Source organism: Erithacus rubecula (assembly GCF_903797595.1).
Source record: "Erithacus rubecula genome assembly, chromosome: 6".
In the NCBI taxonomy this organism is placed as follows: Eukaryota; Metazoa; Chordata; class Aves; order Passeriformes; family Muscicapidae; genus Erithacus; species Erithacus rubecula.
Window position 1 is genome coordinate 54,545,062 of NC_136688.1, and position 26,419 is coordinate 54,571,480.

The 26,419-nt window shown below is 43.0% G+C and overlaps 1 protein-coding gene across 1 annotated transcript in view; it reads left to right on the forward strand.

Moving 5' to 3' along the window:
- The window catches only part of KCNH5 (potassium voltage-gated channel subfamily H member 5), a gene marked incomplete at its 3' end in the record, with an annotated part of 145,915 nt that overhangs the window by 430 nt on the left and 119,066 nt on the right, over positions 1–26,419 (forward strand). Inside the window, exons 2-4 of the mRNA XM_079308248.1 lie at positions 12,899–13,022; positions 17,336–17,442; positions 21,890–22,018. Coding sequence (XP_079164374.1) covers positions 12,899–13,022; positions 17,336–17,442; positions 21,890–22,018 — 360 coding nt within the window. The remainder of the gene's footprint in view (positions 1–12,898; positions 13,023–17,335; positions 17,443–21,889; positions 22,019–26,419) is intronic.

A 26,419-nucleotide genomic window follows, 5' to 3' on the forward strand; every position in this document is an offset into this window, starting at 1 on the left:
ACTTTAAAGTCTGTGGCGAAGGTGCCGGGAAAGCGGTGAGGGAGTGACTGTGGTTTGGATGATGGTAATCCTGTGGCTGAGCAAATGGGTGAAGAACTGTCTGCAGTTGGTCATTTACGGCTCCTCTGTTAGGTGAATGTTTACAGGGCTAGTTCAGGACTGTGTGGCACCCACTTATTCCTTGCTGCTGGAGCTAATTTCTCCCTTTCTAGAGCAAAGCACCCATCAAGAGCACAGTACACAGCTCCATTAAAGTTACGATGTGTTTGCAGCCCACTGTCTCTTTGGGTGTGCTGATGTAGATGCTGCTTTAGGGAAGTCCTGTGCTAGTTGCATTCATTTTTTAATGCAGTTTTGCACTGGCACGTAGCTACTGAGACATAGAAGTGTTTGCAGAAATGGGTTTGCTAAAAGATAACTTGGTCAGCCCAAGTTTAAGGTGATGCTGCCATGGGGAAGCACTGCTGTGCCAGAGAACACTTGGGGACAGGAGAGGGAAAGATGAGCAGAGGATTGGGAAGAGTTACTACATTTAGTATTAATCAAGACACCAATAAGCTGTGAAATTATGCTGAAAAATGTTCCTTTCCACCTTTCCCTCTTGCACAGTGCTGGATGTACCTCACAGTCACACCAGTGTGGTGTGGTGTACTGGCTTGGAGTGGATTTTGACAGCAAGTAGTGAATTGGTGATTCATGGATTTTCCCCATGAGCAGGAACAGGATGAGGAGCTGGAATTTGTTTTAAAATGATGTGTGTTAAAATGCCAGCTTTGTTTTTGGGGGCTTCCTCCCTCTCGTGTTGCCTCTGTCAGTTCTGTGGTCGGCAGCTGACTCCCTGTCAAGCCCTGTAGCTGCACGATCTCCAAGAGCTGGTTTACCTCCAACAGTGTATTTATTTCCCAGGATATTAAATGCAGGCATAATTAATAGGCATTTATATAGCACTTTGCCTCTGACAATTTCAAAGTGTTGGGTGGAATTTAATTACACTTCATGGCTCCTTGTGGAAGAGGACATGCAGAGTCTTTCTCGACCTGTTCATCGAATTGTGGCGTAAACGGGGGCTTGGGGCATCACAGCTGATTTCCCTAGGTTGTGCAGCATGTCAGTGGCAGGGCTGGGAGCACGGTTTGGGAATGCCATGGTTTTGTATCATGCCCTAATTAAATCACACATCCTCCCTGGTGGAAGCTCAGTTAAGCTTTGAGATATCAAAAACTGGGAAAGCTCAGAAGGCTTCTGAATGTTATATTTTAAAAGCATGTATCCCCTCCAGTTCTTAACCTGGTCTAATTTAGGAGCATAAATCATGCAGATCTGGTCATTCATTCTGCTTTTGCTGTGCCACTGATGATGTCTAAGCATGGTGCTGGCTAGAGAGGTAAATCTTCCCTGTTGGACACAAAGAGGAAAGTAGATTGGGAATTTGTATTTAACTCATGTAAGTTGTCGGTGCTGTGAGCTGAAGCATGATTTAGTTCTTATTTTTGTCATCCAGGACATAGCCTTATTTATCCTTTATAGAAATAGTAATTTTCACTGGATTCAGTACTGTTTAATCCAAACTTAATAATATACAGGGGAGCAAATCTGGTTCAAGTATCTCCTGCCAGTGCTCAATAGAAGACAAGGATTTGCTGGCTGTCTGCTGGGTTTGTTTTTAGACTTGGATTCACCAAGTTCTGAAGGATTTTTCATTAACAGTTTGAGCAATGGGATGAAGGAAAGAGTGATGATTGTTTTTAAAAATACATCTTCAGCATTCCCCTCAAAAAACCTTTCTGTCACCATTCCTGGTTCAGGAACATTCTCCTTTGAGATTTGTCATGTTTATGCAATCCCATTGCACTTCTTGATCATAAGTCTTTTTTTAACAGCCAAGAGAAGGTTTGTAGATTCGGGTAATAACTTCTATTAGACTATGGGTACTGCTGGAAAAAAATCAGGCAGGTACTTCAGCAGATAGGCTCTTCTTCAGGTGAAATAGAAGCAGTGGCTTCAAAATGAAGTGTTGATGGAGATAAATTACTCAGAGTTACCAGAGATGGATCCTAATAAGAAAATTTATAGACAAAATTGTAATAATTTTAAAATGTGGAAATTCAGGACTGGGAGCGGGTGCAGTGGGAACACAGTGTGCAGGTTTGGTGTGGTGTGCAGCAATCATATATTGAATTTTCAGCATTATTTGGGCACTTTCTCTTCAGGAATGTTGAGAACCCTTCCTTTTTACCTCAGGTTTGGCTGCTCATCAGGTTAAAATTGTGAGAGAACTGCTCACAGCGTTCAGCCATGAGCAAAGCACCACGGAGCTGAGCAGGAAAGAGTGGGTTGGCTGTGACCAGGGTGGCTGTGAAACGGGGTGACAGTGGCTCTTTGCCCTCTGTGTTGGAGAGTGGCAGAGCTGGGCTGCCCTGCTGGATGCCCCTGTCCATGCCAGTGTGTTTGGGAAGGATGGAGCAGCTGCCAAAACCTTGGAGGGGTCCCACGGGTCACCTTGCCTGGGGAAATCTCCTTTGGAGACAACTTTACACCTTGGAGCTTGTGAAGTGTTTTAGGTCAGCGTTGAACTTTGGTGTTTGGGCAGCATCACAGGTGATTCCCAAAGCATGGGGTGGTGCATGGAATCCTCTGCTCTGCAGCTCTTTGCTCTCAGCACAGCTGAGCTCCACTTAAGCAGAGCCAAAGCCCACGGGGAGCAGCAGGGTCTGTCCTTAGGGCTGCTGTGGTTGGTAAAAGGGACAGGCAGACCTGTCTTCAGGGTAACCTCAGTGCACTCCCTGCAATCTTCTTTTTTTCTTCTTTTAAAGCCCAGTGAAAATACATTGAGGCTTATCTGAGGCTTGCAGAGATTGATATGATCTGGCTGCAGCTTTGGCTGTGCCCTAGATCTCAAGAGCACCAGGTGTTTTGCTGAGCTGAAAGGTGTTTTGTGAGAGCACTGGGCTAAATCACATTAAGGTGTCTGCCTTTTAGTGCCATTAGTATTTGGGATGTTTAATAAGGACCATCCTAAGGGCAATGTTCTCTCCCAAGATGTTCTCAGCAGGCTGTGCCTACTATTACTGATATTATTGTTCACTCCTTCAGTGCATTTAGAGCTCCTACTGATACTGACCTGTGCTCAGCATTGTGGAAGTGCAGGGGGTAGAGAATTGGGCAAGTCTCTAGATCAGGTTTGGGATTTATGGACCTGTCCCATGGGCAGAGTCATCCAGTGAGTTGAGCCATGCAAGTCTGTTTTGCCTTCACAAATTCTCTCAACAAAAGATTAAGTATATGTTAATGGAATAATCTGCTTTTATGATAGAGCATGAATTTGTGGAAAGGGTGACTCTGGGATTTGGCAGCTATCTGCAATAAAGACTACTAACAGTTTGGAAGAAGGGATGAATTTAATGAAAAACTATATATAATCTTATATTTATGGTAAGAGTCATCATTATTGGGTATTGTTTCTGTTGCAATAACTCTTTAAATCTTCCTCATGAAAGTAGGTCTTTCACAAATGCATTTTGACACTGAGAGGAAATCTTAGCCCTGTAAGGCTTACATGGGAATTTCAGCATGAGTTTTAATGAATCTAGCATTTAATTCCTGGCCTTTTTCAGCTTTATTCCATGTTCCCAAAGAGCAGTTCCTTCCCACAGACCTTTATGCGCTGCTGGGTCCCTGTGACTGATGGGTGAAAGGATCAATCCTGTTCATAGGTGATTTTTGTCAAGGCAGGTTACCTGGAAAGGGGAGGAAACAAGTGTCACATCTGTAGCAGTAAGACACCTTTTTAATTTTTATTCCATTGGTCTTAAACAAATAAGTGTCTCTTGTGTGTTTTGTTCTTATAACTCATGTAGGATTCCTGTTTTCCAGGCAGGGATGTGTGATGTGATACACATGGGCTTCTCTCCCCTATATTAAAACAAGTTGCATTTTCATCTGACACCAATTAAATTACACATGCTGCACAGAGAAAGCTCTTTAAACGAAAGTACTTCAGGTTTAGTGGATGTCTGTCACTTGAGGTCCTCTGACAAAAATGCAGAGCTCAGCAGTTCCCTAATCCCTGCAGAGAAGCAGGATGCACCGTGGGGTGGAAGTTTCCACCCTCCAGTCCAGCTCAGAAGTTTTTGAAGGGATGACCAAGGTGCTCATGTCACTGGGGCTCTCTCTGGCATTTGAAGGCTCAGGGCTCCTTCTGCAGCTCCTGTGACTGCAGGGTGCTTGCTGACACATAAATCAGTGCAAAGTGGATTTTTACTCTGACAAGCATTACTAGATGACATATGTGAGGGGTTTGCAATTGCAGACACCCTGTTTTCCTTGCTTTTCAAGTGGGCTTGCTGAGCACAGACTGATTAAGCATCTCTGAAATTGGGGGAGTTCTGCATGGTCTAAAATGCTTATTTTTACTTTTTAAAAAACCAACAGTTTTGAAAGCTCTGTGCCATTTTATTAATTTAGAAACATAAAGAATGTCATGTTGTTAGCAAAAGGAAAAGCTGCATTTCCTTGAGACATGATCAGCTGTTTTCTGGTCTTATTTGTAATTGTGCCTTCCTTCCTTCCTTCCTTCCTTCCTTCCTTCCTTCCTTCCTTCCTTCCTTCCTTCCTTCCTTCCTTCCTTCCTTCCTTCCTTCCTTCCTTCCTTCCTTCCTTCCTTCCTTCCTTCCTTCCTTCCTTCCTTCCTTCCTTCCTTCCTTCCTTCCTTCCTTCCTTCCTTCCTTCCTTCCTTCCTTCCTTCCTTCCTTCCTTCCTTCCTTCCTTCCTTCCTTCCTTCCTTCCTTCCTTCCTTCCTTCCTTCCTTCCTTCCTTCCTTCCTTCCTTCCTTCCTTCCTTCCTTCCTTCCTTCCTTCCTTCCTTCCTTCCTTCCTTCCTTCCTTCCTTCCTTCCTTCCTTCCTTCCTTCCTTCCTTCCTTCCTTCCTTCCTTCCTTCCTTCCTTCCTTCCTTCCTTCCTTCCTTCCTTCCTTCCTTCCTTCCTTCCTTCCTTCCTTCCTTCCTTCCTTCCTTCCTTCCTTCCTTCCTTCCTTCCTTCCTTCCTTCCTTCCTTCCTTCCTTCCTTCCTTCCTTCCTTCCTTCCTTCCTTCCTTCCTTCCTTCCTTCCTTCCTTCCTTCCTTCCTTCCTTCCTTCCTTCCTTCCTTCCTTCCTTCCTTCCTTCCTTCCTTCCTTCCTTCCTTCCTTCCTTCCTTCCTTCCTTCCTTCCTTCCTTCCTTCCTTCCTTCCTTCCTTCCTTCCTTCCTTCCTTCCTTCCTTCCTTTCATTCTTCACTTCCTTCCTTCCTTCCTTCCTTCCTTTCCTTCCTTACCTTCCTTCCTTTCCTTTCCGTCCTTCCTCTCCTTCCTCCTTCCTCCTTCCCTTCCGCCTTCCTTCCTTCCTCCTTCCTTCGCTTCCTTCCTTCCTTCCTTACTTCCGTCATTCCTTCCTTCCATTTCCTTCCTTCCTTCCTTTCCTTCCTTCCTTCCTTCCCTTCTTCCTTCCTTCCTTCCTGTCCTTCCTCCGGTCCTTCCTTCCTTCCTCCTTCCTTCCTTCCTTCCATTCCTTCCTTCCTTCCTTCTTCCTTCCTTCCTTCCTGTCCTTCCTTCCTTCCTTCCTTCCTTCCTTCCTTCCTTCCTTCCTTCCTTCTTCCTTTCCTTCCTTCCTTCCTTCCTTCCCCTCCTTCCTCATTAATTATCTCTTTTATTATATTTAATTTTCTTCTTAAATTTTTTTTCTTTTTTTCTCTTTTGTCCCGTGGTTGGTGGGAGAGTATCCTCTCTTTTTGGAGGAAATTTGAGTGCTGCTGAGCACTTGCCACAAGAGGTCACTGCAAGAGCTGCTGCATTCCCAGGTTAATGTTGAAACCTGAGAGAAGGAAAACAATTAAATTGATTTTTTTTTTTGAGGAAACATTCAGGTTTTCTTATGCAGCCAAAGAATAATGTCAGGAAGTGGAAATACATTTAATTAGCCTGTCTGGTGGTGGACTGGGATTGTAAATTATTCTCTTGGATAGCTGAAGGAAATAGGATTTTCTGATTTGATAACATTAAATAATATAAGATTTTGGAGTTGGTACTCTAATAATCTGCTTTTCAGATAAAAAAAAGGGCAATATTTGTTTAATCAGCACACTCAGGGCCCTGGCTATTGGAAGTGCTAAGCCCTGGGTATCCCAAGTGGCCAGGGCCTGACTCCACACCCAGGAGGGCTCTGGGATCAGTCCTGTGGAAAGCTTTGCTTCAGCCTCTGGCACAAGGAGGGGAGCACAGGGGATGCAGCTGGTTTTCTGCCCAAACAGGTTGTTCTGAGCAGCAGCCAGGCTGTGTGGAAGTGCAGCCAGGACTCGCTGCAGGCTCAGTGTTTGCAAGAGGAGCCTCATGTCTGAAGAGCTCCTGTACCACAATTTTCTCCTCTGGGGATGGGGAGGCAGAACTCTCATTTGTATAAAGCTGGAATCTGGATTCTGGCTCTCCCTGAGGGTGCCTTGAGTGAGAGCTACAGCATGCTTCAGTTTAAATTTAGTCTCAGTACATCTATGTTGTGTTCTGCATAATTTTAATAGAGAGCAGATTCAGCAGTGGCATTTAGATGATAACTGGAATAGGTGAGGGTTGGTTTGATTCTAGGATAAATTGATGTGTTGGGGAGAAACTGTGATCAGAATTGTATGAAATGTCATTTTTCAGGTAATTTATAGAGATGCTCTTATGTCCTTATTTCCTCAGAGCTCTTCCTGGGGTCAGTGATGTGCCACAGTAAAGGCAGGAGCTGTTTTTGGGCTTCCACACTCCAAATTATTGCAGCTAATTTTCTAAGTTTGAGGAGATATATTTCAGGTAGACCCTAATTTTTCTTCTTGAGCTTGCTTGCCAAATTGCTGAAAGCTGCTGTGTTCCCAGCTGAGTGGCTTACATGTGGATTTAATATTTCAGCCAGAGCTGGGTTATTTGTCTTCTGTATTATTTGAGGAGCATTTTTTGGGGCAGGAAGTGCATAATTTCAGCATAGTCAGTGTGATGACACCTTGCTCTGGGTTTAGCCCTCACTGCATCTCCATAACATGAGTATTAAATAAATTCAGCACTGGCACAGAAAGGTGACGTAAAGAGTCAGTCCTTTGAGAGTTTATTTTTTTCAGGCAAGCAACGCTTAATGCACTGGGTAAATTGGATGACACTGATGTTTTGCATGCTTTAAAGACACTGGGGAAATTATAGCTTTGTTAGAAAACAGCACTGTGGTTTTACAGACAGGAGTACAAAGCGCTGGTGGAGGTTGCTGCCACAAGAACAGAGGTTTGTCTGCAGCCAGCCCCAGAGCTGGAGGGGTGTTGGTGCCTGTTCAGGCAGATTTCAGAGGGCTGTGCCCCCAAGTGGGCTTAGGATCTTCCTCTGTATCCCATGGGGATGTAGCACATGGCTGGAGTCACCACAGACACCACAGGGTACTGTCAGGACCAAGACTGCCTCAGGAAAGCTAAGAAAATTAAAAAGTAGAAATTTTTTAGTACACCTCTCCTAAGTACACTCAGAAAGGAGCACCAGCAGTTTTCCAGGATTCTCTAAACAAGTCTGCAGCAATATGCTGACCCTGTGCAGTTTTGAGTGGAATCAACTGGCAGCAGTTGAGGTGGTTTGGGACTTTTATATTAGCAAAAAAAAGGGCAAATTCCAGATATTTCCCAGCCCCCATGAGGTCTGAGCTGCCTTTGCTGTGCAGTGGAAGGGTGATAGTTCTGAAGGACAGCTCTGTGTAAAGTTGACAGAGTTAGGAATTTGTTTATGGATGGAAATGCTGCTTTTTTTTGTTGCCATAATCATTATTGTTTGTGTTCTACTACTTTACTTTCTTTAGAATATCTATTCAGTGGTGACCTTTCTAAAAAAGGCCAGTTGTCAGTTTCCTTGGGAAGAGAGGGAATTCTTAAAACTGGTGATTTAAACAATTTCGGTTGCAAGAGGTACCCAAGCATTCTTGAGAAAAAATGATTAGAGACAAGGTTTCTCACTTGGTTAAGCATATCTCCTGGAATGACTTAGCTGTTCTTGCTCTCCTGTCATTACATAACAGGAATTTTACACTGCTTTAGGCATTTTGTTAGTTAAAAAATTGCTCGCACACCGTGGTCTTTTTATTTTGTTTTAATAACAATCACAAGGCTCAGCACTGTGTTGAGTGCTAGCTGCTGCAAGATAGAGTAAGATTAAAGGCTTGCTGCTCTACAGCACAGGCTGCCTTTATACAAAAGAGCCTTTTTACAAAATAGAATCGTGGCAATAGCAAATGCAGTGCTTTTTAAAAAATTGTTTTCCTCAATTTGGTGTTTTCCAACCTGAAGTTTTGCTGACTGTATGCCTCTAATACCCTGCTTTCTTGCCATCAGCATTAAACCTTGTAAATATGTTATGGGAGCTATGTTAGCTAATAAAAAGCCTGCTGCCTTCCTGAGAGGAATCTGGCAAGTCTGAGACAGACAAGTTGCTGTCAGCCCCTGCTTTCCCTCCTGGTGTTCAGAGGTGTCCAGTCAAGCAGCATGCACAACCTGCAGAGCTGGGATTTGGGTTCCCTACAGAGCATCAGAAAGGGCAGTGGGTGGAGAGGATGGTTGGTGGAGGCAATGACATCAAGACAAGCTTAGAAATAATAAATGTGACCTTTTGTCTGTGAGGAAATGGGAAGTGGACGTGTACTTTCAGTGCATTGGAGAAATCTGAGGATGAGCACATCAGCAGAGACTTTGGGATAATCATCATGTGAGTTTTGAAATTAGCTGCATGAAAGTGTTTTCAGAGGATGAGATACCACACCATGGTCAGCTGGATCCAGTTTTCTGGAGTTCCACCATGTGCTGGATCACACCAGAGTTACTGTCCTGCTTTCAGCAGTCACCAGTGTCTCACTGACCTGTGGGGAAGTCCCAGATTCTTGTGAGATTGGGAGCTTCACAGAGAGAGATTTTCCTTCCTGGTCCACAGCACTGATATTGCACAAGTTTTAGTTCCCAGCACCTTACAGCTGATATCAGCTGTGTTTATGCCCTGCCAGTCATAACTTTGGCTCTTCTTGGCAATCCCTGTTGTGATCTTTACATGAAGTTGTGACACAATTAAAGTAAATTTGTGTGTTCTGGTAAAAGTGTACTGGCTGAATTCAGTGATGCCCAGTTGCTAGTAACTAAACTCTCTTAAGAAACACTTGTTACTGAGAATATCCCCAGTAGAACATATTTCAAAATACTTGATTGCAGGATGTAGTTCTTGTCTATTGGATGACTGTGGAGATCCCAGTGCTGGTGTCCCTCCCATGCCCATCACTCTGCCATTTCCACACCTTTTGTTGGCTCCCTTTATTTTTCTTCTGAAGAAGTCACAAAACACTCCTTTTATCTGTTGAGGACTTGAGCAGGAAAGGAGAGGTTTCCTCTCCCATGAAAGGAAGTCTAAACATCTCTATTCTTGGCTGCCCTGTGGCAATTGGAGATGGAGATAAATGAAGTTTGTTCCAGCCCTTGTTTCTTACACCTGGTTCAAGCAGCCAGCTGGAAATTGGACAGAGTGGAATTTGCCATAGACTTGTAGAAATCCTAATCAAAGACACAACTGTGATGACCTTTCTTAGCCAGAAAATCATGAATCTGAACTGTAGGAATATGAAAGTCAGGAATTTGGGTGGATTTAGTCGTGAACTGGCTGTGGATCCATCCTCATTGGAGGGAACTGCAGAAATGGACTTTCAATGAGTAGTTAGTGGTGATAACATGATTTTATAAAATTATAGTCAAAACCAGAGAGGTTTTCTCAAAGTCATCCAGTACATAGTTTGGATTTTTACAGCTGGCTATGGACTGGCTCATGTAGAATTAAATCTGCCTGGAGATAGGATTTATAGCTGTAGAAATAGGGAATAATTAATTGTGGCTTTGTTGAAGAAAACAAAACTCCTGATAAAATATAAGGTAGGTTAAATACACAGAGTTCTGTGAATACTGAGATTTGGGTACCCAATAAAACCAAAGGATCAGACACTGACCTGTTCTTCCTTCAATTGTGTCAAGTTGCTCAGTGAGCAGCAGCATTAATGAAACATGGATTCCTGTGGCTTTGTGGCTGCAGTTGGATTTATTGGTCTCTAACAAGAGGCAAACATTGATTCAAGGTTTTCCTTTGGCTGGAATTGGACATACAAACACACACACACAGATGTTGGACCTGGCAGTGCTGGGTTTGCACCTGGGCTCAGTCATCTTGGAGGTTTTTTCCAACCTAAAAGATTCTATGATTCATATTCCTGTGTTGAGCCTGGATGAATGAGCTTTGCTTGCTTAGGACACAAGGGTGAAAAAAAGAAGTCAATTAAATAAAGGAAAATTCAAGGGGGTGAAAGAAAGCACCTTCTAATATCTGGTCAAGCTTCTAATGCTAATATTATGGATCTGATCTAACCTTAACAATTAAAAATGCTTGTATCTACCAAGATGTTTCTAGCATATTTTTTTACCTCAACTTTTATGGGATTTAAAAGAAAAACAAAACCACAACAATTTTTAAATAGCTTGGCCCTACATTTTGTCCCCTCCCAAGTTTCTAATGGATTTGTTTTGTTAGGTGAATACCTTATCAAATATTTTGAGACCCTCAGGTACAAAGAAGCATAAATCCATAGAAGACAGCCATTAAATGCTATTTATCTGGCTGCCCCATGTATCTCCTGCTGTGTGCTCTGTGTCCTGAAGCAGTGATGTGGTGGAATACACAGTGGAGTTCATGTCTGTGGATGGGAGGCTTTGCAGAGGGCAGGAGGGCTGTGTGATTTTGGACTGAGGTGCTCTGAGGAGCTCAGGGATGTGCAGAGCATCCCTGAGTGCCTCATCAGCAGGCTGTACCCTTTGTGTGGAGGTGTGTGAGCAGAATTTTGGCCAGAGATGGTTCTGGCTGATAAAAACAATCTTTCCAAATTTAACTTGCACCCTTGGGTTGTTTTCCTGTGGGATGGGAAATTCAGAATTGCTGATGCTCCCAGTATCTCCAGTTTGTGGAGTCTGGTGGTGATGGGGTGGCAGCCATGGGGACAGCCCAGGTTTGGGGGGTTGGGGGTGTCTCCCCTTTTCCAAAATGGACATGCTGCCTAATGAGAAAAGGAAGAAATTTTGTAACAGTGTTAAAGTGGTAAGATAAAAAGCAACTCTTTAATGGAAGCTTTCAGGTGCACAAATATGGCTCTGTGCACATGTGAAAAATGATTTTCACAATTTTTATAAGGTTAATTAATTAGTATATCTAGCCAGTACTTTCAGTAGGAAATCAGTTACTCCAGTAACCCACCCTTGGATCAGCACTTTGGAGCTGGTCCCAGGGTTTCTTTGTCCTATTTTCTTGTTATATCTGTTGAGTTCTGGTGGAAATCAAAATGTCCTTATCTGAAATTCTCTCCTTAAGTATAAGATTAAACAGAATTTCAAGAATGTGTTAGAAAAGAGCTAGCTTATTATGAGAAAGGGTAGGAAAAGTACTAGAAAGTATACAACTGTGTATCAAAATCTACAAGGCTACAAATATATGAAAATATATAAAAAGCTAAAAAATCTTTAGGCATCAGTGGAGATGCAAGTGAGGGAAATGCCAATACAGTGGGAGCAATCATTTTGGTCCCCAGGGGTTTAGGATGTCCCTGGGCTGGGCTGAGTCCCAGCAGAAAGGGGCTGGAGGAATCCAGGGATATTTTATGCAATGCTCAGCCTTTACTCCATGTCTCCTGCTGTTTGTAGTAAGGGCATCTTCCTGTGGGCAGGAAAGCAATTTTTGAAAGTTGACATTTGGGCTTAAAGAATATTTGTGATGGATCTGAGTAAATGCCTTGAGAGTAAAAGTGTTAGATTCCAGAGACTAAACTTCTATTTCTCCCATTGGTTGGCTTTTAAATATTTTGAAATCTGCTTTTCTGTAGAAAATCCAATAATCTTGAGATTATTTTTTTTCAAAATTCATGCTTGTAAAGAAAAAAGATAGAAATACTATTTTTTCTTAGTACATATTCCATATTCAATAGAATAATATTTGCAGAAAGTACAATCCAGTCACAGTTATAAATACTCTGTGTAGGGCATGTGCAGCTCATGCAAACTCAGTGTTACTTTTATGTTAAAATCAGTATGTTCACCTGAGTAAGTGTCTGTTGTCATAAGCATTCTTTGGTTATTATGAGGAAAATTTGTAAAAATATCCTTTTTTTTTTTTTCCAACAAGAACTAATGAAAGGAACATTTCCTACAATTTTATGCAGCAATGATTGTTAATAGTTATATTTTAACAGCTTTTTAGCACCAGTGAATGGGACCATATAGCTCCATAGCTGTAGTCAAAATGAAATTGAAAACTAACAGGAAAAATAAAGAAAACACTGAAGATTACAAAGTACTACAATTTTAAAACATCTGCTTGCCCCAGCATCACCTGGCACTCTGTCCCTCATCCCAGGGATGCTGCCTGTGTTCTGCAAAACAGACTCAGACCTGCCAGGAAGAAAAAATTACTTGTCTAAGCAAAAGAGTCATTATCAGCTTTGGGCACACATACAGTTCAACATTTAAAACACAGTTTGCTCATTAATTTAATGTTGCTTTCAAATACGTGTAAAATAAAAATAAAACATGCTCTATTGCCCAGATGTTGTGGATAAATGAATGCTTTCTAAATTGTTAAAGCATTGGGGTTTATATCAGTGTTTTGTGGTGTAGGAAGCTACTTTCATTACCAGGAGTTATCCTGTTTTATCACTAATTCTTTTCAGATGTCCGTCTGGATTTCCTTCTGAAAGTTCCTGTCACAAATAACTGCATCTGCTGCGTGACACCAGGAGGATTTCTCTGTACTTTGCCACTGACACCAGCCCTTCCACTCTTTTTCTCTCTGTCCTTTCAGAATCCAGTTTTTTGTTGGGGAACGCCCAGATTGTGGACTGGCCCGTAGTTTACAGTAATGACGGGTTCTGCAAACTCTCTGGGTACCACCGAGCTGACGTCATGCAGAAGAGCAGCACCTGCAGGTATGCTCATTGCTTTGGCTGCCACTTGGGGCACTTGGAAACTCCTCATCTGCTGGGGAGGGTTTGGGAGAAAGGCATTGTTCTGCAGGTGTTGAAGACTTAGACTTTAAATGAAACTGGCAATTTATAGAGAACATGGTAAAGCACCTTGAAATTTATCCTGGCTAGTATTGGTGAGAATATACTCAAACTAATGATCCAGTGAAGAGGGTGGGTTTTGGGTAATACAGTTCAAAGGCACTTTTGCTAGATTGTTCTGAGCTCTGCTGTTACCATGCCAGGAGGCAGTGGGCTCCTCTGCAGCCCACTGTTATTAAGCACACAGAGAGCCCAGTAATGCACAAAGTGCATCTTTATTCCCAAGAAGGTGATTAGGCTGCTGATATATTTACTCTAAGCATTGCAGCTTTATGGCCTTGTTCTTTTATTGGTGGTCTTTCAGGAGTGAGCAGCTGTGATTTGTGGCTGGATGTGCATTTGAGCTGTGTCTGCTGCATCCTTTAGAAAGAGATGCTTTTGGGGAAGGACTGCTCCCTGATGTGTGTGCATGTGTGTGTGAGCAATGCAAATGAGGGACAGAGGCAGGAAGGGAGGGCTGAGAGACAAGTTTGGGTAGGTTTTCTGTCTCCTGAGAGTGACCAATTCCAGGCACTGGGGACAGAGGATGGAATATCTGGAAGTGCTCAAGGCCAGGCTGGATAGAGCTTGGAGCAGCCTGGTCTGGTGGAAGGTATCCCTGCCCATGGCAGGGGGTTTGGATCTTTGAGATCCCTTTCAACCCAAACCATTCTGTGATTCTGTGGTTCTGTGATCTGCAGTGACAATTTCTGGGAGATGATGCTGCCATACACTGCTGATCAGCTGATGCTTCAGTGCTAGATTTGGTGCTGGGATGGCACCCCTGTGGCCTGATTTTTGTGTGTCCTTGCAGTGCCAAAGCTGTGCAAAGAAGCCCCACTGAGGATGCCCATAGGACCCACAGAGCTGCATCCCACAAATGGTGTCAGCCCTTCACCTTGCAGAGTTTTGAAGCTATTGATGTATCTGTGCTTGCTGTTCCTCCTGGGCAGATGTTTGTCTCTTGTAGTTGATGCCTGAACACTTTTGGATGAAGAGAGCTGTAAATCTGGTGTGGGGTTGGATGCCTCCTGTGCTTCACTTTTCCTCTGTCCTGGATAATTCCTCCCAAACAGCTGTTAGTGCCCTGCAAACCCAGAGCTGCCCTGATGCTGCTGCTCTGCATCCTGGCAAAGGACAGGGGAGCACAATGTGGAACTTCAGACAGAGATCTTCTGTGCCAAGAGATGCTTTAGGAGGGAGGGGGAGCTCAGGCATCCCAAATGACAACTGGTCTGTTTCAGGGGTGGAGAAAATATCTAACATTGTGCCTCTCTCTGTGAATTTCAGCAAGTCTTGCTTCTCTTTGATAAGTGTGTTTTCTATGTAGTAAGATTCCCAGTAGCAGAGTGGTTTTGATATTTATGTCTTGTACAGTTAGCACTCAAGGCATTTGACAAGCACTAAATAAAAAAAATGAAAGAAAAAAAGAAAAAGGAAAAAAAGAGGCAGAAAAAGACAGAGTGATTGACTAAAGAAGTAGGAGTCCCTCCATGTGTACAAAATAGGACAGACTAAATTAAATTAAACTTGTGATAAGCAAAAATCTTATATAACTTGTGCAGTGAAAGGCTCTGAGGTTCCTTTGGTGCTGTTAAAAATGGCCTTCTGAAAAATGTTTTTATTGTTCCAGAAGCCTTTAAAATTCCTCTTTATGTGTGAATATAATATGAGATTTGAGCATTACAGGTTTACTGCAACAATAAGCTGCCTGTAATTTAAAACATAAAGTTGATTGATGTTCTGCAGCACTAACTGGTATCGTCCACCTCTCATCATCAAGTAGGCTTTGTCATTTTAACACTAATTAATGACAACTTTCTGTATTATAAGTCATGTAAAATCAAGCACTTCAACAAATTCTTGCTATGAGAAACATTTTTTTTTGTCGTAAAAAAACAAAAAAGAGATGCATCAGAGAATTAAAAAGGGCATAAATTAAAAAAAAATTAAAATCAAACTTTTTGCTGTCATCTCATGTATAAATGTATAAAAGGTTATGAGGTGATATGGGAGAGAAAGGCAGGTAATTTGAAAAGGAGCTGTGTTCTGCATGTCCTTGTGACAGCTGTGCATGTTAATGATGATCAGCACATTAATGAAGCCTCGTGCCAGGGTAAAACCATTCCCTGCCTTCAGCTGCTGCGGTGGCATCTTTGCTGTCCCAAAGGTGACAGTTCTGCCTTGCCATTTATAAAATCACAGAATCATTTGGGTTGGGAAAGACCTCTGAGATCACCAGACCTGCCACTACCTCAGCACTGCCACCTGCACCAGGAAGCCACGTCCCCAAGTGCCACATCCTGGTGTTTTCTGAGCACTTCCAGGGCTGGCAATTCCACTGATGCCTTGGGTTTTAGATTTTATGTTTTTTAGAATCTCTGCTGCTTAGTGTGTAACTCTGAAACTTCATGTTAGGTATTAATAAGGTCTCTTCACAGGGTAGTGACAAAACAATCCCTTCCCAGCTGGAGAATCAAGGACACCCAGTACCCAAAAAGCAGAAACAGCAGTGAGGGAAAGGGGGCAAGGCAGGGATGAGACTTCACAGCCTGAGGCTGTGCTTGGATAATTGACCCCAATGTGTAAATGAACAAAAATTTATAGAAGTGTAAAAACTCGTGACCAGGATCCACCTTGGATTTAATTTGGGTGCAGCCCCAGCCACTGCCCAAGGTAAATCCTTCCAATAAATTCGTATTTTATCCCTTTTGCTCTGTCCAGTCTCTGTTCCATGCCAGCCTTTCCAGGCAGCACCACAGCCTTGCTGGGCAGCCTGTTCCAGTGCCTGAGCACCTTTCAGGGATGCTTTTCCTAATGCCCACTCTGATCACTGTCTGTGCCAGTGTTAGCAGTGCAGAGGCAGCTCTGGTGACATGCAGATGTTGCAGCTCCTCTGGTGCTTCCATCACCCTGTTGTGGGAGCAGCTCCACTGCCTCCTGTGCTGGCTGTGGAAAAAAAAGATTCATGGTCTGGCATTCATTGAGTACCTTAATGCTTGGCAAGCCTCTAAGCACTATGTTGTTTTATTGTTTCTTTCAGAGCAGCAGACATAAAATAAATGTTTATTGAACCTTTGGAGGTCTGTTGATCAATAAGGGAAGCTGCACTGAAACCACAGAGGCTCTGATAGCTTTTCCTTTTCACATTCTCAGGGTTGTCTGTTGTGGGTTTCAACTGAGGCTCAAATGTTTGTGAACGAAGAGAATGGGGGGAGAAAAAAGTCTGATCAATTAAAATATATTCATCCAAGTGCCTGAAAGCTTTTATCTGATGTTCCATTTTTCTTTCAGTTCTGTAACTGGGAATTTGCACAGAGCAGCCTTCACTTATTTTTAATCCAGGAGAGAATGACAATAAAAGCCTTACAAAGGCTGTCAAAAGTAAGGTCAGGGGGTTGGGTTTGCTTACACCAGCTGGAGGTCTGACCTGGAAAAGAAGGCAAAGATGAGATGGTTAAGTGGCAAGAAATAGCAGAGTTAAAATTGCATATTTATATTTTCAGCCTGGAGAGGGATGAGTCTCCAAAAGCTTTTTAGCATTTTCCACTGAGCTATTAAAGAAATGCAGTATACAGTAAGAAAAACTAGGATGAATTTGGTTGCTTGGTAGTAGTGCAGACATTGCTATCATTGCTCCTCACTGTTTAAATCCTACCTCTATTTGTATTGATATTTAGTAAAAGAATTCCAATTATCTTATTGTCCCAGATGCATCTTGACAAGATTAGATTTGCAGCCATTGGTTCAGCCAACAGCCTTTACCCATAGTAGCTTTACATCCCTCCTCCAGAAGGATTTTCAGGAGGATTGAACAAAATTTGGGAGATTTTGGAGGTTTTGTTCAGTTTTCTCTGTTTTTACAGCAATAGTGCCATGGCCTGCAGCTGTGGTGATAATGGTTTCATAAGCTGTCAGCTCTTTTTCTAACCATATATCCTTAAAGAAATGCTCAGTAAAGCACTTAATGAAGCATTATGCTGGATTTATTTGCAGTCATTTACAGTAAGAAGGTGGTCATGGTTCCTCACTATTGTAGGTGTCCTTGTGACACTCTAAATATTTAAATGGAGTGTAAATCATAATTAAACCTTGGTAAATGACAGTTCATAACATCTTTAATGCTTTTGCTATTTAAGGTGACTGTAACAATGTTGTTGCTTGTCTAGAAAAACACATTTTTTTTTTTTTTTCAGTTTTATGTATGGTGAACTGACAGACAAGAAGACCATTGAAAAAGTCAGACAGACTTTTGACAACTATGAGTCAAACTGCTTCGAAATCCTCCTCTACAAGAAGAACAGTATGTATATATTTGTATGTGGTGCTGGGAGGGGTAAAGCATATTTAAAGCATGTGATAGACTGAAAGAAATTTTCATTTTGACATATGGGTAAACTTGGGGCAAGATTTGGGGAAGAAACAGGTATTTTGGTTGCCACAGCTCAGGAAGAAAACTCCCTTTTCAGGCCAAGCATTCAGATTGCCAAGAATAGTAGCTGTTCCCTGCTGTCTCTAGTCTGACTCCTTCCTTCAAAAATATATTTCATTTTGAGGATTGTTTCCCTGAAGGGAAACTGACTGGGTTAAGTGAAAGGAAATGCTGAATGAGGTTCCCCCACATCCCTCAGGGAACTCCCCCTGTCTCCAAGTGAGAGCCCATCCCTGCTGGGCTCTGCTGCTGCTCCTGGCTGTGCCTCGTGGTGCAAACCATCACATTTGAGCTCTGGGAGAGCACTGAGCCTGGCACATGGCCCAGGGATTAGCACAAACCAGGGATTTCCACTGCTTAATGACATCCAGGGCCTGTGCTCCTCCTTCTTGGTGGCATTGGGTTTGCAGGACATTCCCAGAACTGGAGATTTTCTTCATTTTGTCTTAACCACGAGCCCTTGCAGTCACATCTTCTTGTCAGCCTTAGAGCACATTCTGAGCACAGCCCATGCTGGTGTGTGGCCTCACACAGACCTGCTCAGCTGCTGGTTGCAATTCCTGTTGTTGTCAGTGGGAATGAACAGCCTCCTTCACCAGCACAGACCATCTTACCAAGACAGAAAGCCAAAACTCAGGTTAAATGTGCTCCAGAAAAGCTGGTTCTTCTGTAATCTGCTCAGAATTTGTCCAGTTGCCTGGGTTGGTGGCCAAGAGCAGTCCAAGAGCAATCCTGATGGAGATTTCTCTCAGTTTGGCTCTCAGTGCCCTGACAGGGTGCAGGTGCTGTGGACAGGGGATCTGTGAGATCACAAACCTCCTGTGCTCTAGGCACCAGCTTTGTTGGGTTATCTTAAATGAGTGAAGCAGCTAATAGTTGCTAGAAGGTTATTTATTACAAAGCACATCAGTCTCAAAAGGAAAAAGAAAAGCAATGGCAGGAAAAGCAGAAAAGCAATGGCAAAAGCAATGGCAAAAGCCTCAACTTTCCCCAATACACACTCTTATATAGGGTCTTCTCAACAAGCTAAGGCACAAACTCAGAGCATCACCCCTTAACCTATTAGAATTCTAGTTTCTTAACATGCCAGGTTACATATAAACTACACATACAACCTGTCTTGTTCTATCTGAAAAATGTAAGCAATATTCTTACCTGTGCATGACTGCCCATTTCACTGCAAACTCACCTAAACCTTTCATGACATTGAAAGGAGCATCCTGGACATCTCCTCTTCTGCTTTACCTCTGTTTTCCCTTTTTAGACTAAATCTTCCTGTGTGGGCACTAAAATAGCAGGAAATGCCTGCAGAGTTCTCCAGTTCTGCCTGCATCAAGGCATTTGAGCCAACTTGTTAATTAAAGAGAGAGGGCAGAGCAGCTCTGAAGTGCAGCTGTTCCTGCAGGTGCCCACAGACACATTTGGGGAGCCCTCCAAATGACCTTTTTTGGGTTCCTAAGCATACAGATGTGCCTGTTCTGCAGATTTTCTGCTTCTCTTCCCCTTTCCTGTGCAGGTCACCTGGATGCCCCCTGACATCAGGGGAATTTCCTGGGACAGTCTCATGTTGGGTATCTGCTGGTGGTGCCCAGCACTGCCATGCCCTGTGTCCATTTGGTTTCCAAAGTGGATCCCAGAGACCCTGTGCTCTCCCCAACCCTGGCTTCTCTTAGTAAATGCTGGAGCAGCTATTGCTCTAGAAGGAGCATGAGTTAAATTCCTTTATATTTTATTTATGCATAAAGAGAGAAAAGTCCTCTCTTGGTGACTTTCCTGTCACAAGGCAGATACTTTTTGCTTTGGGTTGTGTCTGCTGGAGCTTGATGATGCTGCAGAGATTTATTGAGCTGCAGTTGCCTTAATAAAATCTTCACCTTTGCCCAGATCTCCAAGCCTACACTTTCAATAAATTATGCAGAATTAGTGACAGACTTTATGGAAAATTACTCAGTATTCCTCTCTGGGCTTGAGTCACTTCCCATCTGTGACATCTGCTGTCAGTTTTCCTCTCTGTCACCCAAAACTCAGACCCCCAAACTCTCACCAGTGCTAACAGGCTCACCTTTGGCTCCAGCTCAGCAGCTGGAGTGCTCAGGCTTTGCTTCTGTTCTTCATTCTCTGAGCCTTGTGGAAGATGGTCCTTCTAGACACTGCTTATCCTCCAGGCTGAAAACTGGAGCAGAGAAGGAAATAAAGATTAGTTGTCTGTTGGTATGGATGTAGTTCTGCAGAGTGTAGGTGGTTACTCTGTGGAAGGGCTTGTGTTTATCACCCACATGAGGCTTGCAGAGGCTTCAGAGCACCCTCCCACCCACATTTTCAAACTGCAGGTCCAGGTGTGCTGGGTATTTTTGATAATGTGGCACAATGTGGGTTGTTTGGATTTTTTTTCTTTTCCTTTATCCATTTTGTTTCTGGCAGAGGGAGAATCTGAGGTTTTCAGGTTATTTTTCCATCCTTCTTTACCGTGTTAGAGATGATCTTTAAAGGCTGGTGCTCTCTGGCAGCATCTGTTTGACTGCTCCCTTCACACTCCCCTTGGTGTTCTAACCCAGCTTGCACTTTCCAGCTTCAAGACTTGAAAGCTTGCTACAACTTTCTTCTGCTTTGCTGCATTCCCTTATTACATACTCCTTACTTCTGCCCACACAACTATTCACCAACCACATTAGGCATGCCTGCATATACACATATATATATGTATATATGTATATATGTATATATGTATATATGTATATGCATGCCTCTCTGTGTATGCATCTCTATGGTAATACTCAGTGAATCTCTTTACCAGCTTTTCCTCATTTTGCTGTTTCTACAGCAGCAGCACTTTGCCTCTGTCTTTGATTTTAGTCAGCACCCTTGCACAGGGTGTTTTGCCTACTTGCTTTCATCTCAGAGGGATCTCAAATGGATTCCCAGGTCTAAGTGCAAGTTACTTCCCCAGAAAGCTGCAGCACTCTGTTTTAGTAGTTACAAAAAGGTTTTTGTCTTGGGTTAGCAACTGGGAATTAAGAGAATCAAGGAATCAGCATAATGGCTTTGGAATTATCACAAAAAGCAGTCCCACACCTCTCCCACTTCTCCAGTTTACTGGTAGTGAGTTACTGGTTTAATCCTGGATGAATTACAATAAACCCTTGTGGGTTTTAACCTTCCCCACAGTAGTCCTAGCCTAAATGGTTTTCTCTGCCCTCTGGGATCTGTGCTGCAGCTCCTGGCACAGCTCCCAGACCTGGTGCATCAGAGGAGATTTGGGGGGGCAGCAATCAGAGGAGATTTGGGGGCAGCAGTGCCCATCCCAGTGTGGGCTAACAGTGGGCAAGAGGCTTGTGCCAATGTGCCAGCTCTCAGGCAGCTCAGGAGAAAGGCCATGCTGTCAGCTGGCTGAAGGCACATCAAATCAGAGGCAATTAGCAGGCTGTGAAGGCATTGCTGGTGCAGGGTGTGTAGGTGCTGGTTTGGGAGGGAGGGACATGGAGCTTTGCTGGGTGGAGAACATCTGATTTCACAGCCCTGCAGGGGAACAGGGAGATTCTAAGGAAATTGCTCCAGTGTTCTGGGATTGCAGCCCTTGTGGAGCGCACCTGCATTTGTGTAGGGCACTGCCACGTGTGTGCTAGCCTGGAAGACCAGTGTCACCTCCTGAGCACCTGCAGGAGCCCTCTGCAAACAGGGATTTACCAAAAGCCAAGCTGACCACTCCAAAACCAAGGGCTGTTTTTTTGATGGGTGGTTGGATTTGGTTTCATTTCAGATGTAGAGATAACTGTGCTGGGAGAGTGCTGCACTGGGCAGGGCAGTGAGGAGGTGGAGGTGTGACCTAAAACACACACAAAAAAAATTAGATCTGATTTGTCCTGATAGGACACTGAGAGTCCAACTCAGTCCTCTTAAATAATGTGGTCATGTAAAATTTGGATCACATATACTCCACAATTTTTTGGATTTGCTAGCTCCATGTTATGTAAAGAGGCAATCAAAGATGTCATTCACCTGTTTTTTTCTCACTTTTCTACCTTTCAGACCTAAGTTTGTGCAACATGCTGGGAAAAAACAAAACCAAGAAGGGAAGAACAATGTATTTTATTTCAGAATGAATTTTTGTATAGCCTCCTCTCTCTGTTCATCATCTGGTTAGATTAATGAAACTGTAAAAATGGGAATATATTGTTTTTCTTGGGGGAAGTAAGACTAAAATCTGGAAGATGCAGAAATACTGAGATATACACCTAAACTGCTTGTGTGTTTAAATAATGTGTAAATGTTATGGGTTGTGCTACACCACATTCCAATGTCACTTTTTTCTCTGCTCCAGGAACCCCAGTTTGGTTCTACATGCAAATTGCACCTATAAGAAATGAGCATGAAAAAGTGGTTTTGTTCTTGTGCACTTTTAAGGATATCACTTTATTCAAACAACCGATTGAAGATGATTCAACAAAAGGTAAACATGAAATACATTATTATTTTTGTGAAGGATAAAAGTAAATGCTTGAGCTCAGACCTGTCACAGGGACATGTCATGTCAGTGATCTGTGTCTTGAACTGAGGAAATGTTTTGTGACCTGTCAGAGTTTCAATGCCACTCTCCTAAATTATAATAATAAAAAAAAAGGATAAATCACCATGAGTGGAAATTCCCTACAAATGTTTTTCTAGAGTCACAAGCTTTCCTTTTTCCTTGCAATTTGCTTCTTCATCACTGCAGGTGGCATTTTCTAAAAATTACACAGTTTGGAGTTGTTTACATGCTGTGCTGTTTTGGGAGATATTTCTGTTATGGGACAGGTGTCATCTTTTCAGGAAAAAAATAATTCCAACTCCTTGTCATGCGATGCTGATATTTCATCCCATTCTCCCTCTTGGAGGTGAAATGTGAAAGAAACAGCCTGCCTGAGTCATTTATTGCTGCTCAGGAGTGATGACTGCATGGCAGTGGGCATTGTGCTTGTTACTTATCAGCTGCAGGGCAGGATTTGGTTGGAATGCTCTTGTCACTGAACAGCTCATGGCCAGACCTGCAGCCTTGCAGGAGAAATTGGTGGGGAAAGGTACAGGGGATCTGGCAGCATCATCCTCTGCTTTAGTCACAAAACATGTGTCTTGTGTCAGGTTTACATGTGTATTGCTGTGGGTGAAACAGTGCATGATTGCAGAAAGAAGGACATGATCCACATCTCTTGGAATTTGCCTCCTGATGATTAATTCTTTACTGTGTTTTTCCCTTCACGCTTGAAAAAGGCTTGATATCTCACTTGGAGCTGGTGTGCTCTAAGCCATCTTCTTTAGGGTGAAGTTGCTGTCATTTGAATGCAAAAAGTGTTTGAAGTAATTTCTTAATATCTAGATTGCACTTATTACAAGTGTTTGGATAACTGAAAAGTCAGTTTATAAAGGCAGACTTAAAATGAAAGGCTCCCCTCTGAGCTAGCACTAAATATGACATTTTTTTTTTTTTTGTCTAGAGAGTATTATCCATAAAATTATAAGATCCTGATACAGGAATACCTTCTCAGCCATCATAAACTTTATTGCCTCAACAATTTAGCTAGCAACCTGCAAATGTTCTTTATTCCACTTTCAGCTCCGTTATGTGGAATTCTTCTGCCTGGAAATAAACTGAGATTTTTTAGGGTAAATGCCAGTTAATTGAAAGGGCTTTATAGGTATCTGAAAGCATGGGACTGGCTCCTAGCTGCAGTGTATGTAATACATAGTGTGAGCTCATCAAGGAAAAAGCCAGTTTTTGCAAGAATCCTCTTGTGAGGTTTCCTATTTGATGCTTTCTGGGGGAACCAAGATGTAGCTCATAGATATGGGATAGAACCAGCTCCCAAACCCCCCCTTTCTCCCAGCTCTGCCCCACTTCCCCCAGGACTGATTTGCACTGAGAAGTGTTGGGCTGCAGCAGGACAGAAAAAACATACTGAAGGTGGCTCTCAAATGCAGAAATGATGAATGTTGCCTCCTTTGGATTCTCAGCCTGGAGATTCAAGCTCTGCTGCCTTCCCTGGGGAGGCAGGGATGTGCTCCAGGGGCTGATCTCTTCCCTTCCCCAACTTGTGGCTGAGGAGGAGCAGAGCCCAGGGGGCATCCAGAACAGGAAAGTGTGTTCCTGTGGGAAAGAGCAAGAGCAGTGAATGCATGGCTTGCATGCTGCTGTGCACTGAAGGGCACCATTACTTAAAATGCCAGGTATTAATGATGGATATAATGAAATATTGCCCTCAGCAGCCAAAGAGGCTCTATGTCTAAAGAGCCCTTAATTCTGTCAAAGCCATTCTCTAAAATCCCCAAAACTCACACAAAACATCACAGAGGCAGTGCAGCCACATTTCCCAAGTGCCTTTAAAACACAGAATTGGAGCTTTAAGGATCTGTTTAGGGTGCTTTGATTAGAGCATTGAAGAGCATTGATCTGTGCCTCCAACAAACCTCATCATTAAAAACTACTGACCTGATTTTAGTTCAGCTTTTGTATAAATTAAAGCTTGTCTTTTCCATCCTTGATATGAGGAAAACATTCAAATATTTGCAGCACTTTACTACAGGGGTGGGAAAACAGCACTGTTGCACTGCCCTGTGTGTCTCAGCTGTGTGGGTCTCTGGGATCCCATGGCACTGGGATCATAGATTTTTTGTGTCAGACATGTTGCTATGAGAGCTACATAATTCATTGTCTCTGCGGATAACATTACAATGTGCTTAGAAAGCTGCCAGGCCACTTTCTTTTAGAGTTATGAGATTGGTAAACATGTATGTTAAAATTTAGTGGAGAATTTTTAAAGTCTTGTGGAAAAGGGTTTCAATATAATACTTCTGTAGAGTGCTGGGATTTGCCATTGGAAGAGCTATATTTTTTTTCGATTTTAAAAGAAGGATATTCCTTATGAAATTCTGCCAGGACCATGCAATACATAATACATAAGTAACTATGGTGCAGATGAGTTACTGTGTGTTACTTATGGGAGCAGTAAATCTGAGATAAAAAATTCAGCAGCAATAAAATATTGATGCCATTATGCAATAATCTCTCCATACCAAAACGCTCTGCACTGTTCAAAGGTGTGTTGCTTTGCTGTGAAACCTCAGTATATCACACCCCTGTGAAGCATTTAAATCATGGCACTGGTTGTATCTACACTGCAGTTTCTGTGTGTCCCCACTCCTGGAAATACCTGGTTGGGCTGGTCAGATCTGCTTGCAGTGGGGTTGGCACCTCGTGGAGACTTTTCCAGGGAACAGCAGGTTTGGGGACAGGGAGGGTGCTGAGGATGCAGATCTACCCAGAAGTGTTGAGCAGCTTGTTGGGTTTGTAGAAACAGGACAGAAAAATGAGAGTTGTCTCTCTACAAAACACATTGCCAGAGTGAGGTGGGATTTTTTTTTTCCTGATGTGGGATTAAAAATGTGTTTTTTCAGTGCAGAAAATACAGTTGATTCACAGGGACAAGCCCCGTGCGATCAGAGGGAATCAGAGAGGTCTGGGATGCTGTGACAGATGGTGTGTGTGTCTCTGCTTACCTGTGTGCTCATCACTTGCTCTGTTAATGCTGAGAGGAGGAGGAGGAGGAGGAAGGGAGGAGGAGGGAGCTTTGCTTGCCAGAGGGAGTAAAAGTAATGAAAATTTTTCCTGTGAATTTGCTGCAGACCAGAAAGCTGTTGAAACTTACTGGACTGTAAGCAAGACTGGAGAAAAGGGATATTTAAAAGCCACCTTCCTCTCATAAAATACAGTGACAGAGATCAAAACCCTTGTTTTCTGAGAGGGTACAGGCAGTAGACACTAAAGATTGGACTGACTTGTTTTCTCGTTACTTGTGCTCCAATCTATTACTGCTGGCTGATGCGTGGGAGACCTGTGATGTATGGCAATGTAACAGTGACCGAAAAGTGCTGTAAAGCCATTCCTTGTAAATGGAAAATTACTTTAAAAAGTCTCCAACCAGTCAAAAGTGTCAAACTCTCCAGCAACTCCAGCAGAAGCAGCAGAAATGATGATGGCAGGAAGGATCAGCCTCCTGTTTGACTGTTCCCTCCTGGGTGAAGGTGCCACCAGCAGCTGTGGAGGTCTGGGGATAGACAGAACTCCCTCCATCGGTTTGTTTTTGATTTATGGTGCCCCAGCTCCTGAGCCAGTGGCTGATGGGGGGATGGGAGCAGTGTGGAAGAAGAGAATTTGTGGAGAGGCAGGAGACAATGGCTGCACTTAGTGGGCACTGGGCTAGTGCTTTATTTTCTGGTTAAGGAGCTGTGCTTTGTCTGATCTCTCCTTCTCCTGCTCCTCTCTGCTAATAGGAATATTTGTCTGATGTGGATTCAGTGGCAAGCAGCAGGTCCCACCTGTGGTGGCAGAGGGCCAGATCCCCAGGTGTCCATGCACAGCAGAGGTGAAAGGCCATTAAAGCATAGGAAAGATCCTATTATTTATTTTCTTTAAGCCAATAAACCCCAAAGAATCTTTTTTTTTTTAATATTTGTACCATTGTCAGGTCACAGTTGGATGCCTTTATCAGCTTGCTGAGCTTTTATTCTGTCTTTACCCAATGACCTTTTAAAAATATCTGAAGACTTTCAGTTCCTCCAAGACACACAGTGGTAATAATCTTCTGTTTATTTGTTAGGGGAAAAATGAAGCCATTTTTCTGGGCCCTAACTATTACAAGGGTGAATGGGGCCACTTAAAATGTTAACACCATTTGAAGCCAGGAGAGGTGTAGATTCTATTGAACAGAAAGTCTAGGTATAGAAGGAAAGAAAAAAAAAAAAAAGAGGAGCATTTTTGGTTAATAGTGGAGTTTCACTTGATGCAATGGTTTTATTCCCTTTTTATCATCAGTGAAGA